Here is a 16960-nt window from a genome sequence, read left to right as displayed (position 1 = left end):
GAATTACCATAAAAACACTTAAGATTTTAACCACAATCTTAATCTGCATGCAGATGTCTTTTTATACAGTATTTACATATATAAACGTGCAGTTTTTTCGTAGTTCATTCATCACTTACCTGTTTTAAAACCTCAATAAGAACCAGTGAAAATATGAAGTCGATTGCTAAATCCCTCCTTTCCATCAGATAATCTTTCTGTTGTTCATCACTGAGAATAGAGAAAGAGATGAGACAAATAAAAGATTGAACCACAATCACTTTGGCTATACGTGAGAGCTCTCAAATCTTCTACAGTATGTGTTTGATTCTGAAGCTACTCCAACTGCAAACAGTGTATTCACTCGGACATGAATCAATTTCATCAGAAAAATGTGCTTGGCTTGTACTATTTTACCACAATTTTTTTATTTGATCACATTCAATTTATTTGGCAAACTCACAATCTCACTTTTGCTGTAATGAGCACTGAATCAAAGGTAATATTGCTTGTGCATATGTGTTGCCTTTTTGGAGCTAATATCAAATTATATAAAGCCACAGCATTTTCCAACCATATGAAAAATGTCTTGCTTAAAAATGTTCACAGGAAGAACATCCAGCTGATGATGCAAATCTAATAAAATGGTTAAAAAACAGCTGATCTCCGCACCCATGTGGCTAGTAATAATATTGGATAAGCTGTGGCGGTCTCATCCAGAAGATGTCTGATTATAGATTATATTTCATCAAATGAAAGCAAAGCTTCCTGATGATTGCCATCAATCACACATTGCTATTCGCACCGCTAGATTTCATATCAACAAACACACACACACACACACACACACACACACGTGCACAGCGGCACAGAAAACCATTAACATGCTTAGGCACTAAATCAGACTAGTCACTAAACAAACACAGACTTGTAGGAGTGAGACCAACAATGAATCATTGAGCAATGTGACATTGTTTTGTCCATTAACATACCATAATAAACACTTAATGAATAAGAAATATGTGAAGATGATTTCAACCCATCGAACAATTCTGTATGGTTGTTACCACAAAACAAATTTGTGCATCAAAGATAAATAAAACGTAACATAATTCAGTGCAAACAACTATGTACAACACTCACTTCAAGTTTAGCAAAATCTGGTATAAGCACATATATGATATCAAATAAAGTAAAGTGAAACTGTGTTAAGTGACTTCCAAAAGTTGCTTTCAGACTTGGAACCAAAGACAAGGTAATGGGAACTTACTTTTTTGACTTGGTGTTTGCACGTGGGCGGTACTCATGAGACTCGTCTTCTAACCCGTTCTGCCTCTTATACCAGTCAAACAGCGTCCGCAGGATAGAGGGTAGACAGTACTCAGCCAGAGAGCTCATAGTGCTGATCAACTGTGGAAACCATTAAAAATACAAGGTTACATTCATTGTGTACTGATAAAGATATGGATATTATTCAAAAGATTTGATATAAAACTGAAAGAGTAGTATTCAATGACATTAATAGGACTTCGTGTCCAGTGTCAGCTTGAAAACAATTCGGTTACTTTGGAAACTGAAGGACGGAAAAAACGAATTAAAAAAACATCTTCATTAGTTAAATACGGTTCTTAATAGTATTTATTACGGTTCACTTATCCCCCTATATATTGTTTTACTATGGGAGAACATTCAAGTCAGAGGGAGGGACGTGTTCTTCTGGGTTGGGCAAAACTAAACAGTGGAATGGGGTGTCTTGGCATAGACAGCCTGGTATGTCCCCACCCACCCAGGTGCTCATGGTTCAGCACACACACGTGTTCACACTGCTTAAGTATTGAATAAAGAGGGGTAAAGTCAGGCCAACACAGTGCCAGCTATAAGCTATTTTTAGGTCATGACTGATGATGACAAAAATTAATCTACAAATAGACATGGGCAAGAAAAGTTTGACGGCAAGGGAGCAGATTAGACTTTTTTACATCGCTGTACGGTCTAAGAAAAAGCGAAGAGGTTTGGAGCATATCAGCAGCACATGATAATATAAATGTCAGGGAGAACACAGACTATGTCACAAGATCTCACCTGATCAAATTGCGGGTCTTCTCCTCTCTGTAGAGATTTGCTGAGGGGCTTTTCCTGCAGAGCGTGAAAGAAAATGTATGAGGCATGGATCAAAGAATGCAGAACATCAGCTGGGAAACTTTTGTATTGCAGGAACTACAATGAAAACCATGATGAGATGTGTCATATACAGATGTCTTGGGCCATGATGCCTAGAGAACATCTTAACTAGGACTGGGTCAAGAGTTCAATCAAGTGATTAACCCTACTAACACACACACGCTACGATATGGGAACATTTCCTAGTGAAATGGAATTTTTAATGATAAAAATAGTGGGCGTGGCTTTCATCTTTCTCTGCGATTTGATTGGATGTATAAAAACAGCTGCTGCGTTTTGAAATGGAAATGGCAGCAGACTGAAGTCCAAGCCATCTAAAAAACATAATTTAAGATGGACAGTCATTACAGGACGGAAGTGCATTTTCAGATTTTTGCTAAAGATTATGAGGGCACACGATTTCTAAAAAGACAATGAACAACATTGATAAACTATTTACAATAAACGCAATAGTTCATGAAAAAATAGGCACTATCATTTTTTCTTTCACTTGAAATTTTTATTTGACCATCAAACGTTATTAAAAAAAGGGCTTTAGACCAGATTTTTCCTTTGGATAACAAGCTGCATCATCAAAAATGTTTAAATTTAGAAAGGTAAAGCTTTGTGTTAGCAGCACAAAAGGTCGTGGGTTCAAGCCTTGCTGACCGTAAACAAAGTCACAAATATAAAATCGATTTCTTTGAGTAAAGCACGCACAAATAAAATCAAATCTGGCCTGATATGGTGATATAGAAATTCAGGATAGGAATATCATAATGGTTGCACTGAAAGCTTGACTAATTCCTGTTTGGATCCTGAGCTGCTTGGACTGTACAGGGTAGACAAAAGCCATTCTGACCACTTAAAACCTCACCCCTGCATAATGGAATTACAGTGATATAGAGAGACCGGGCAACCTGAGCTACTGCGGCAAAAACAGACACGATATCTCACGGCTATTAGTGCCGTTTGAAGATATTTTTGTCTTAACGTTCAGTTCCTGCCAGCCGAGTCATTAGTAACTCACGTGGCTGTTAGATATCTCTTCTCCGCTGTCTTAATTAGTTAATGTACACTTCCTGTTTTTCCTGACTTCTCAGCAAACCAGGGAACTGGTTAAAAAAAACTAGACTAGTCTGGTTTATACAAGTTTGAGGCATAACACCAAATATTTATGTACATTTTCAGAACAGGAAGTCTCTTACCAGTGGTTCTGCCATGATGATACGTATCTTGCGTTCTGACAGGGTGGTGAAGTTGGCAAACAGGCTTTTGAGGACATACTCGCCCGGTTTGCTCTCGGGGTCCACGGTAACCGGCATTGTGGCAACAGGACCTTTCCGCTCTCCTGGAGCGCTGCTCACTTGGGGGAGGGGGCGCTTTCCTACGGGGGATGCTGAGAACACAAAATGACAGTCTCAATAGAGCATTTTGATGATTTGAAAACAATTCTTATGAATCACTAGTAGATATTTTAGAAGTCTTAAAGTCCCAGTGAAATAAAAATTAACTATGAAATATTGCAGCTATTGTAGATAGTTTATCAATGTGGGTCTTCAGTTGTCACTCGGAAATGCGTCAAAATACGGAAGTAAAAACTATCGCAACATCACAGGGACTTTAAATGCTGCACATGGCTTTGGCTGTGTATGAGTCAGTGTTGAAAGTCCACAGATCTGCATCATACATTCAGCCCGGCTGGAGCAGCTTGTGTTTTCATTTTTGTCATGACCATGTCATCAGCCGGTTGGCCGGGGCCAGGGGAGCCATTATTTATCATAATGATAAATAAAATTAATTGACAACTCTCTTTTACTCTTCATGTTCAACAGTTGGTGAAAAGGTTAAAAGGGATGTTAAGAATTAAGTCATCAAAAAAAAGACTAATACTTTTATGTCTGTACAGGACTATGTTGATGCATGCATCTTCTCCCTGTTTACATGCTTTGGACACTGTTTACTTGTGCTGAGGTTTGTAACACATTGTAGGGCCCTCACACATTGCTGTGTGTTCTACGCTAGTGTTGGTTGGACTGCTATGTCCGTACATAGACTTTAACATGGGTATGTTTTATATATAATTCCATCCTATGTCAGCCCCCTTCTTATTTACAGAACTATATCTGTAAGCAAGTAGGAGGATACAATCTTCGATCGGAGGAATTATTTTTATTGTTTGTTCCATGCGAACTGAAAAATTTGCTGCTCCCGCAAGTTGAAATTTAGAGAGCTGGTCTCGTATGATGTTTTTAAAAGGTTAAAGATAAAATGGAAGCTGAAACTGCTTTTACAAGTTTTTTTTTATTTTAGTTTAAAACTTGATTTAATTTGTGTTGTGTTTGAAATATTGATAATGTTTGTATGTATGGATGAATGTTAAGTGTAAATCCATGACTTGTGTTGTAAAGTCTTGGCCAGGCGCTCTTGTAAAAGAGATTTTAAATCTCAATATGCTTTTCCTGGTAAATCAAAGGTTATAATAATGATAATAAATTCCTCCATACAACAACAGCTATTACATTGTTTCTGCTATATTAAACTACAGTCCACTGTCAAAATTCACCACTTACATACAGGTCTACTAAGTCTATTAGGAAAGTAACCACAAGTGTAATTCAGCCAATGACACAAATTATATGAAACAAGCTGCGTTTAGCACTTAGGGTTTTGTTGAAGTAATTCTAGCATCTGACCATGAGCATTTTAGAGATGCAAACTTCAGACAGTTGAGAAATGTTCAGATCGCCAGGCTGATATTTTACAATCGGAAATTGCAAAATAAAATAATTTTTGCAATCAGTGTCAGTTCTCAGTACCTGAGACTAAATTTCACACCCTGTCAATGGGAGTTCATGACCCTGCCCGCAGACTTTCACCACTAGGGTCAAGGGTAAAACAATTGAAATGACATCTACAAAAGCGTACCGTGTCAGAAGCCACTTAGACAAAAACCTTAGTTATTGAACAGCAATCAGCCACAAACCATCAAAACAAGAACCGGAACGGATGTCAGTTTTAATGTATTTATGTTTGATTTTAAATCCCTACGTATGGTTGGCTTGACAGTCATCTGCAGATAACATTAGCGCCAGCGTTATTTATGGACAAACGGTGGACGTCAGCTGACAGCTCCAAAGTTGCTGTCAAATCAGATCTGCTGTAACAGAACGAGGAGGGAAGTTGCTGGAAAGAAATTGTGAAATATTCGACTCACTTTATGAGCCTTGAACGCACCATCAGGAATCCACAGAATGCAACCTCCTTAAAGTAAGCATGAACACCCACACGTTCACAGACCTTTTGCTCGGTGAAACCTACCAAGGCCCTTGATGAAGCTGATGAAGCTAGCCCGACTCCACCGCACGGGAGAAAGCTCCATGGTGCGGTCGTGTGAGTTCCAGTAATCCAACACAAAACTAGCCCTTTACCACCATTGTAGTTCCATGCTTGCCATCTGTATTCCCAGCTTGTCTTTCTGGGCCGGCTCCATACTGGGAAGCCCTATCTTAAGCCACGGACTTGGGATACCGGGACTTTGTTCTTGGAGTTTTGGGAATAGGGGAACACAGCCTTCCTGTGTTGCTCCTCATAGACTTGTGATAGGAGCAAACCCTTACTGAAGGTCAGGCTGGAATTTTGGCCACAGATAGAGAGAGGGAGAGAGAGAGGGAGGGTGCAAGAAAAGGGGGGGGGGTGCTGTGGGGCTATATTTAACTTCATCAGTCACACACACTCTTCGAAACCTCAGCAGTCACACACACACTTTTCTAACACATTCATTTTTGTTACTGGGAACACACAACAAAATATTTTTGCTGTTTCTAAAAGACATGGTAGGCAGAAGATATTGTCACTGGCAGTCATTACGACATCATCACTGGTGGTCACCGACATATCTCGAGTGCTTTTATGGGGTCATATTGAGCATTGTGTTAAAATGAACATTGTTATTTCATATAGAGCCATTATGACATCATAATGAGCATCATGACATTAAAAAGCTTTTCATTATGACATCAGTCGTATTAATAAATACCTTAAAATAACGCAATCCATAATTCTAACCACTCCTTTGAAGAAACAAGCATGTTGGAGTCGAAGCATGTATGTGAACATGACCAGTCTTATGGGTCAATTTTTACATCATCCGAAAGCTGAATAATTAAACTTTCTATTAGTGTATGGGTTGTTAGGATAGGCCAATATCTGGCGGAGATACGACTGTTTCAAACTCTGGAATCTTGAAGTTGTTAATCAGAGGCACCGTAGAAAGCCATCCACTCACAAAAATAAAGTTTTTATATATTTAGGGTAGGAAATTTACAAAATATCTTCATGGAACATGATCTTTACTAAATATCCGAATGAGTTTTGGCATTAAAGAAACATTTATTATTTTGACACAAACAATGTATGACTTTTACAAAAAAAATTATTGTGCTACTTAAGACCACATATATATAGGTCACATATATGACTCTTTCTATCTGTTCTACTTTGGCCATCTAATCTTGATTAATTGTTAATCCATCTTGTTAAAATCATTTGCTATAAATACAGTCTAAAGTGACAATAAGGACAGCTAAAAAGCATACACTTTCAGCTGACAGCTCCACGTCTGCTGACAATGCAGGTTAGAAACACACATAAACACAGTGCAGAGTGGCAACCCAAGGTTTACTGTAGGACTGTGAGTGGTCATTACCGGAACTGAGCTATCCACCGTATTTTTGGCGTAAATATGGGTGCCGCCATCTTTGCGTGTTTGTGTTGAGAATTCTGGTGAGCCACTATAGCAAATGGCAGGCGTATTGCGAGTGAGACAAGTTTCCTGTTTTGACTGGCTAGTAAATATTTATTATGGAACCCAAAGGTTCTGTACAAGCATTGCGATGATAGCCGGTACAAACGCAAAAAATGTCTTTTGACACAAAAACATTTGTTTTGTCCTTAATCCACACACCAGAGTTGAATCTGGATGTCGATACCCTATGATCTGCATACATTAATCATTATTTTAGCCTACTGGATGCCCTTTCTCTTGGACAATTTAACTACAATATCTTATAAACATCGTTTGAAGGTGGTAACTTAAGTCTCTGTGCTTTTATAGCCGTGCATCGAAGACCCGTCAACTCCAAGAGAAAATGCGAAATAATTTAATATATCTTCATATGATATATCAGGCCATTTCATCCTCCCACCGAGTAATACATCACAGGTGTGAAAAATATTCACCAGAAATGTTTTTAATAGTGTTTTGATTGCGTTCTCCCACGACACCACTTCCATTGTTTTCCACCGACTGGCTAAGTTTCAAGACAAAAGGAAGTACACACACAAGTCACATCGTTTACTTATATTTACATTTAGTCATTTAGCAGATAGTCATAAGAATGCATTGTTTACTTCCACGTTCAAAAATAAGGTGGATCCCTCAGCCTAAATGATGTAACATTTCTTACCAGTCCCATAAAACATTTTGCACCAAAATAAACGTAATTATGTTTAAAATCCAAAGTAAATGTATTATCCCAACAATTAACCCTAAAAGTTAATCTGACATTCAGCTTCTTATTGTTGTTATTGTACTGTATATTAAATGTTGTATTACGGACTGTGACAATATATATTATAGGACAAAGTAAAGTATTTGCCAAATGGTATTTTTTATTAGTTAGGTCTGTACTCTTATGTTTATATTTTGAGCATATACAATACATACAATAAAATCTATTATTTGCGTAGTATTAGAAGTATGAAGTCCCTTAATAGTTTAAACAAAAAATATAAACAACACTCTAAACACTCTGTATCCCAACTTGACCCTGTAAACATAAAATATTTTTTCACATTCTTACATCACCGGGAATATAATGTCAAGTCTTTATTTTAATTTGAGACAAAAGATAACCTTGAAATTGTGCACACTCACTATACAGTCACACACACAGTCCGCACACTGAGGGATGACATGGTCATAACTGCGAAGCAATGCACGCGATGAAAAATAATAGATAAAATCGTCCTGGTAACGTCAAGAGCCTCTTCTTTCTGCCGCCATTACATAATGCGACCTCTACAGCCAAAGACTATTAAATCAGATACGTGCATCCAAAATTATTATTCTCCATAATAACATCCTTGTAGCTTTGTATAACCCTTGTATAATTAGAATATGTATCACATGATCACAACAAAGCAGTGACGTGACGGTACACAACTCTGAACTCCGTGTCCTGCAGAAAACCAGCAAACATATCGAGCCGCAGCATGCGTGACTGTTAAACATTGTATGTGTGTTGAGTCTATACTCACTGCTGCCCCAGGATTTGAGCAAAGACTTGATGCTGATTTCAAAAAAGCCTGAGTCCTGCTGGCTGGCCATGGCTGTGTAGCAGGCTCGGTCGCCGTAGCGACACAGGGATGGAGGGATTAAAGGGAGTCCAGGCAGGGAGGACGGCTCACAGCGTCACACGCTGCAGAACTCTCTCCCTACGTGTCCTGTGTCAGCTCTGAGCACAGACTGCCTGCTACATCTCTCTCTTTCTGTTTTGCTCGCTCTCCTGCCCCCTCCCTCCCTTTAAAACACTCACTCTCATCAGCCTCTTTCTCCTCCACCCTGCATTAAGAGGATTGGCTGGCAGAGAATGAAAGAGAGAGAGGCGCTGTTTGTGTCGTACAGTCCTACTGAGGAGGGCATCAAGAATACGGAGAGGGAGGAGGGGTTTGTTTGTTTACCGCAGTACTGGCTGGCCAGGTCAGTACAGAACAACCGTACCATGATGTTCTTGTTTGCTGCCTACAGATGTGACTAATGAAATTGTGAACTATCTGTGTTTAACATAATCTAAAAACACAAGTCAAGAAATTTGCTGTGTCCTTGTGATGACCTCTACATATACAGCATCGCTTTAACCACACAGACATTCAACACTAACACAACAGACTCACTGCAGCAAGAAGGCGGATATATAAACATCTGGGTGTTAAATGTGATGTCAAGATGCTGCAAAAAAACACAAGCAGTATCAGGATTTCCTTGCAGCTCCTGTATCCGAGCAGGGGAACATGCTAGAGAACTACGCAACAGCCACACTCACACGTCATGTGTGTTCACAGATGCATTATGAGTGAATGGGATTACATCATCACACCATCTGCTGGCTGACACGCCACACTGCAGCCAAATACAGAAGTCACACTCAAACAATGGAACAAAATATTATTCTGGATGTTTTAATATGTCAAAGATGGTTGAATAATTAACTACTAAATGTTCAATTTGGCTCATGTGAAAGGTTCACATTACATCACTGTACATTGCATCAGCAATAAGACATTACTGTCTTGTCATTCTTCACAAACACAGACATGCAGTAGGTACAGCCTTGTTTTGAAATCCAGTGCTGTCACCACCGGGTAACACTCTAAAAGCTTGCTAGTCTACATTATATGAGAATCTACTATATTAATCTCTTTCATGTTGAAAAGAAAAGAAAGAAAAAGAAGGAGGCAATTCATTCATAGTCCATCTTACGAGAACCTGTAGGTCTGGTCTGATCATTTCATCCTATTCTGAGTAGCAACGGCAAATGTGGCAAGAAAATAACGTGGATAAGGGTTAAGATACAGTATGTAATGAAAGTATCCCTGTAAAGAATCTGGACACATTTTTGTATTAAAACTTAATTGTCAAAACATATTAACAAATGGCATATATATAAAACTTTTGCATACTTTATATTGGTACATATCATCACCTACTGGAACAAACATAACAGTATGTTGCGATAACGGCTGATATACATCAGGTAAAGAATGTGATGCTTATCTCTTAGATGTTCAGTCACATCAGACAAAAACATGAGTTTTGGACGGATAAAAATAACTAGTTTCCATGTGAAAGTGGTTGGATGTAATTTTTGCTAACAGCGGTTGGCAAGCTGCCGGACGTGTTCTCCTCTCCACTATTTATCTTTCCAGAAATTCTTGTTCTTTCTTCTTTGTCTGTTCTTGCTTGGGTTTTTTTTTGCCCTGACTTCTGATAATCAAACATGTTCAAGTACACAGGCATATCAAATAAGATTATTGAACATTTACGATTTTACAGGTAATTTAGCTAGACCGTCCCATAGGTTTCAGAACTGTGCATCAGATCTGATGAATCTCTGAATTTTAGTGCTTGGTGATCGATAGATCACACCCTCAGGTTTTAAGGATATTATGGTTCTTAGTTGCCAAGCCCTCTACAATGTGAAATTAATTAGGTAACAAAAAATGGCTGCCGTGGGCTAAAACGTGCACGTGCGAACATAAAAAGAGAAGAGAAGTAGTAAGAAAGAAAGACATAAACACTACAGTTCGTACATTAAAAACTCTCACAAATAATAATATTAATTTAATTTATGTCAGTTAAATGTTACAATATTTATTCAGCTACATTTTAAAAATGTATATACACGTATAAACACCAACACTTTTCAGCTGTGTTTATATATGAAAATGTTTCTAGCAAAAATGTTCCTTAGAAGTCTAGGAGTTTTGGTTAACTGTTTAAAGTCTCAGTGAAATAAAAAAAACAATTCATATTTTTTCATGAAATATTGCACCGTTTATTGTAAATAGCTTCAAAAATCACGTGACCTCACAATCGACAATCCATCACAAATGATGTAAATTAGACGGCTTGGGCGGAGCATCCTTTAACTCATCCCTGTCAACTGTCAGTCTGCTGACAGTTCCATTTAAAAATACACTGTATACATCCAATCAATTCGCAGTAAAACGCAAGAACAGGGAAGTAAATTGCAATTTACGGTTCATGGGGACTTTGACTGAAAACCAAACGTATGAACACAAAGTAACATCACACATTTTCTTAAAATCTCCAAGAAAACTGTGAACTTAATAATTTATACAGTGCTCCTGTAGCTCAGTTAGTTTAAGATTGTCTGGGTAAAATAAGATAACACCACAATGTATACCTTTAAATACTTAAAATCAAGGAGTGCCTTAGAAAGCACCTGCAATGAGTTTTGTTTGAAACTGCTGAAACGAACTGCTGTTCACTCTAGATGGAGCTTGTCGTATTTGACAATGTGATTGATGAAGCATGTAAATAGAGCGGTGTATGATAGCTCTCACTCTAAAAACTTTGGCCAAGGATCAGTCACATGCCGTCACATCCAAACCAATGTATAACAGTGGAGAACTGATCTTTATTCTGCAAGATGTGCCACCGAAAAGTAATATTATGAAGGAAAATATAACATGCATCTCACTGGTGATACTAAGTACAATAAGTAAAAGTGCCTTTTAAATAAAATGTATATGCATAGCTGCAGCTTGCCTAATAGAGCGCAATAAAACATCTTACTCTTGACAAAGCACCTCACACCAAGCTTGATTAATAATGTCAGCATATATAAACAGGAAGAATGTGGAAATAATCAGTAAAAATGAATAATGTCTCTTTCTGGACGACTTTATTCGTAGTGGTTCGAGATGAGGAGTGTCTCGCTCTCTGAGGATTTTACAGCTACTGGGGAGTCCTCCCAGCTGACGCTGAGCTATCCCAGCTGCCCTGGGCACATCTCCATGGCAGCTGGGGTCACACCCATCACTTCCACCAGTGCAGAGAAATGCTCTCATGGTTTTATCTGGTGGGCCGCTTCCAAAATATAATTTAAAGGGATAGTTCACTGGAAAAGTATAAAATTAAGTCATAATCATAATTTATTGTCTCTTAAGCTATTCCAAACATGTCTGACTTTCTTTGTAGCATGAAACGTCAAAGTAGAAGGTATCTTGTAGAATAAAAAGAAAATTGGCCTGTTGGAGCAACGAGTAAAAAATCGAAGAGTAAAAAATCCATGGCCCATCGGAGCGACGAGGAAATAACAACATGGGTGCTCTTTTTCTAAAACTACCTACTGTACTGTCATACTAAATGAAAACATGAACCATCACAAATAGTTTTAACCACCATGCATGACCATCCTTTCTTCTATTATAAACATATTAGGCAATACTACTGTGACGTACAAAGAAAGTATGTGGGAAATGACATTCAATTGCTCAAAAAGAAATAAGGTGTGACATTAAATTGATAATCCCAACAAAGAGAGGTGTTAACCTTTTCTTCAAAGTTACAAAATAACATGCCATAACATTATTATTGACGGATCAAGTAAATGCTGAGTAAGGCCGTGTTTTACTATATTACTCAATATCTATATTCACATGTAACGTAATTTCAAACCAGGTTTGATTCTCAGGTGATGCTTCACGCTGGACATGCTCAGATAAACTATAATCTAATAAAAAACTCCCATTTTTCCGAGCATCAGTCGGCCTCTGCCAGCTGTTCAGACTCTGGCACAGGGATCATTGACTCATAACCATGCAGAAACTGATATCGGGTTACTAGTCCTATGTCGGCGCAGGCTGCTATACTGGTCTGCAGAACCCATGATTCATTGGATTGGTTCCAATAAGTCAATGATGGGTCATGATGCTAAAATTAAATAAAGAGAACCAAGAGAGACCCTTTCAAACGTTAACACGCACACATCAGCCATCTGCAAGCTTTCCAAACCCAAACATGCTCCTTTGCGAAGTTTAAATATGCATTGAATGAATATGCAGTGTTATTAGAATTTCTGTTTTGAATCAACTCTAAACCTTGAGAAATACAATCTTATGTAATATTCTCTGATATAAACCAAATTTGAAAAGCTCTATTTCAAACTATTGCAACTTGACAACAATGACGTCTTTGCGTTCAGCTGGTTTCTCCTTTGATAAGAGATCAGCTAACCATCAGTGAGGCTCTGTGAGGGTCTCAAACACACCTGTTCAGTAAAGCTCTGAATAAGCAATCAGGGTAGACAAACATGAGCCAGCTCAGCAGAAAACCTCATATAATCCGACTAGGGTTTTTTGGGGGCTTTAGGGGTAACAGCCAGGACAATAGTACCAGAGGAAACACGAGAGATCTCAACCACATCTCGCACCACAGATCAAACCTCTGAAACATGTTATACACATCAACTTTCTCTGTCTCTCTCACTCTCTTCTCTTCTCTCCTCTCCATAAACATGCTACATTTACTCTTTATTTATAATACTTATAAGATTCAGTCAAGCTATTTAAAGCCGTGCTGTATAAACACACTGTACCTTGTTGTGCTTTATTTTTTCAGTAACACTTTAGATTAGGGTCTAACTCTCACTATCAACTAGTTGCTTATTGTTTATTATTATTGCATATAAAGCACACATTAATGCCTCATTCTGCATGACCTTATTCTACATCCCTTAATTTTTAAGAAGTAATAAGGAGTTTACTGAGGCAAAAGTTGTAGTTAACAGTGAGAACTGGACCCTAATCTAAAGTTTGACCTGTTTTTCTTACCATAGTTGCTTTTGGCTTATTCACACGAAACATAGCAAGCAATGAGTTGGCTTTGCATACATTACTTCCAGCTGTGGTTCCGGATGATTTAAGAGGCTGGTTTAACTAAGGTCTAATTAAACCCAAAACGATCTCTTTCCTGATACTGATGCTATCTCTCATCCACATCCACCCTTCCCCCAATCCCACCCTCGGTCACGTATGCATGGCAGACCCGGAGGAGTTCAGTCTCAGAGGAAGTCTCTAACTCAACTCACCAAGTCTAACCAAGTGTCTACAGATCAAGTTTTAGATACTTATCTTTACCGTTGAGGTTTTTAAAACTGATCTTAAACCAATTTCTCAAAAGCCGGAACTAAGTACATGAAAACTAGTGTGAAACCAGAACCAGCGAGTTTCAATGAGATCAGCCAGCCGCTCAATGATCTTTACCTTAAGGCTACCAGAATCACAGGACAATGACATCATTGCGTTGTGTCAGAGTTTCGCACAGTGAGCAAATTGAAGGCTGCCAGTGGACTGACTGTTCAATACAAAAAGGTTACAAAATTCCAGAAACATGAGCCTGAAGTGCTATGTGTGAGGTAAGGATAGGTGTTTACCTCTTGGCAGCACATTAAAGACGAATCACAATAAATCCCATGACTCATGTCATAACACATCACAAAAGCAAATGTCTGTGTGTCTGACTACCAAAAACACAACCTTGAGCAGTACCTTCTCTGATGATGTTAATGGTGGGTCTTTTTCTTGGTTGGATCTTCCTGAATTTCCCTTTAAAGTCTGCTGGTGCAAACATATGAATGGAAAGACCAGCCATCTGGACCAAAACAATCCCATCCTGACTCTGAGCTTCACAAGGGTATGGTTTACCATCCACCACGTCTCCAGTGCTGCCGACATCCTCCACGGACATATCCGACACACAGCCGACAAAGAGAGGGACCGCTTTCACCTGCTTTGGATCAGCATGGATACGGATCTGATTTCTGATAGCTCCTTATTTTATAATTTTCTGTCCAATCGTCTCTTCTCTAGTTTGATCTTTTTCTCCCGTTCCTCTCTCTGTATCAGGTGTTTGAGTGCTGAAGTAGGAAGTAGAAACGTGTAGAAGAGCAACTCTGCTTTCCTCAAAGAGGGATGTGTGCTAATTCTCTCTGTCTGCTCTCACAGGTCCAGGCTGTTTAGCCAGTTACAGTAACACGCCTCAATGGGGCAGGTGTTAAATTACTCAAGACGGACACGCCTATTTTGAGAGTGAGAGACAATGAGTAAGTGAGAGAGAGAAGGTGGAGATTTGGAGTACGAAGGAGATGATACATGGGAAGAGTGCTGCTGTGTGTACTGTGTTTATTTTATGGAGAATCAGATTGAGTGAGGAAGATGCATATCCATTGTTGGAGAGAGAAAGCAGCATGTTCAAAATGACCTGCCTCTGTTTTGCATCAACTAGCTTGTTTAAGACAGACTCCTGCTTGCCAAGTCAAAGATGCTGCTATGTGTCTGCATCCTGTAGGTGTTTTCCAAACCGTTGTCAAGGCGCCGTGTTCCCCTGAGTTTGATTCCCGAATACTACGTGTTCACAAAACAAACACATAAATCACAGACAGCATACATTTCCATCGCTCTTTTCTGTACAATCTGCTCTAACACTGTTACTTTGTTTTTGGGGAGTTTCTAGAGTCCTTGGGCGAGGGTGTTTATTTGGACCACCTTTTAATAACATTAAGCTCACAAATACCCACGTTGTTCACTGACCTACAGCCGTTGTTTGTTTTAAGCACTAACCTTTTAAAGGCCAGCACGGAAACACTAACTTATTCTACTAGTTGTTTGCACTGATCCTGGCAGACGTTTAGGGCTGAAAGAGCCCGGGAGCTGATGAAAAGGAGCGGGGAAAGTAAAACAGCGACACCGGCCACTCCCTCAAGAGAACACAAAACTGCCCTTTTCTTCAATAAACAACTTTCTGAAATGGATCCAAAGAAGGCCAATGTCTCTTCCCAAGGTCTGTCTTGGAAATCTCTGAGCTGCAGAACTGAGACCTGCACCACCTAAATAAATATTGTCCTTTTACGGGAAATAAACAAAAACAGCGTCTGGTTGGATGAATAGGCTTCCCGATTAAGGCTGTGGCTCATTATAATTTCCAAGTCTAGACTGGAAGTGGGCAATTCCATCATTACGGATGTGACGTAAAAACACATGTATTTGTTACCAATATACGGAACCATTTGTTTATATTCTAAGGGAAATAAACATGCGTTATAGTGACATGAAATTGACAAGGCTTGTGGGAGACAACTAACTTGTACGAACCTGAAGCAATTATACCAAACAAATGCAGAAGGGATGCCTGTTCAAAGAACATAACATTTTTACTTTATTAGAATTTCCATGTGCCCATTTATGATAAATATGTACCGTTATGGATGTGACAATCCTGAAAACTACGAAACTATGAAAATCCATGCACTAAAAAAAATAAACATGCTTTACAAACTTGAAGAGAGACCTCACAATGGTATTTGAACCACCAAATGTTGATATCTGTGCTGTTAGTAAAGTAAGTATAGTAAACCTTTTGTAAAAATTGAATTTGTTCATGGTAATGTTGACATTTTTTACGGAATTGCCCAAATACACTTGTTGTTTGCTGTAAGTTAATATTTTAAAACAAATTGTTTACTATTGCAGATTTGAACACCTTGTCTTGCAACATTTGTTCCAAAAACATGAATATAACGAATCACTGGGGGTGTTTAAGGAGAAATGTGCTATTTCCAAACAATAACTAAATAACTAAGCTTATGATTTTCGCTGGTGGACCATAAAACAGTAACAAATAACACAGATCTACCACCGACATATTTAGGATCCAGAATAGCATAAATACAGAGAGGCGGGCAACCATCTACCACTACCCACCCTAACAAAGTATTGACCTGGTAAGTGGTAACTTCCCTAACATTATAATGGTGAATGTTTCACAAGCAATACACTACGCAATACAAATTGTCCCAGTTGGACCACATAAATGACATTTCAGAACTGGGATCTACACAGAACACACACAATATAACACAAGTAGAACCACACATACACGTTGACACTGACAGAAAAACAAAAGGCTTAATCGAATTGTCGCCCCCTCTTTTGTGTTGTCATAAACGCTGAATAGCAAACATAACAAGGGCCAAACAGAATGCGCACTGAAATGAGACCTGGTCACACCCAAACATCGTTTGCAGATAAACAAATGTGACAAAGCTCCTCGGTAAACAGCCCCATCAAACCCACAAAAAGACCTGTATTGCAGACAGACACACACAATAAATGTACCAATACACATATAAAAAACATACAGATGCTAAGGACACGCAAGCATGAAAACTCATTA

General features: G+C 38.7%; 1 protein-coding gene across 5 annotated transcripts in view; it reads right to left on the bottom strand.

Annotated features, from left to right (window-relative positions):
- Positions 1–14723, bottom strand: part of fryb (furry homolog b) — a 42880-nt gene extending 28157 nt beyond the window's left edge. For 4 of the 5 annotated variants that reach the window (XR_013786222.1, XM_079448951.1, XM_079448952.1 and 1 more), the window contains exons 1-5: positions 14278–14723; positions 3348–3538; positions 2062–2115; positions 1250–1389; positions 120–210 (exon numbers count right to left, since the gene is read on the bottom strand). Coding sequence is in view for 4 of the 5 variants with exons in the window: in XM_079448951.1 (XP_079305077.1) it covers positions 120–210; positions 1250–1389; positions 2062–2115; positions 3348–3538; positions 14278–14476 (675 nt within the window). In the remaining variant the exon portion in view is untranslated. Of the gene's footprint in view, positions 1–119; positions 211–1249; positions 1390–2061; positions 2116–3347; positions 3539–8460; positions 8649–14277 lie in introns of those variants that run through there. The other variant, XM_079448954.1, reaches the window with a different exon arrangement.
- Between the last annotated feature and the right edge of the window lie 2237 nt (positions 14724–16960).

This window comes from Barbatula barbatula, assembly GCF_947034865.1.
Source record: "Barbatula barbatula genome assembly, chromosome: 24".
NCBI lineage: Eukaryota > Metazoa > Chordata > Actinopteri > Cypriniformes > Nemacheilidae > Barbatula > Barbatula barbatula.
Note: the sequence above shows the minus strand (reverse complement) of the source record. Positions and strands in the feature narration are given on the sequence as shown.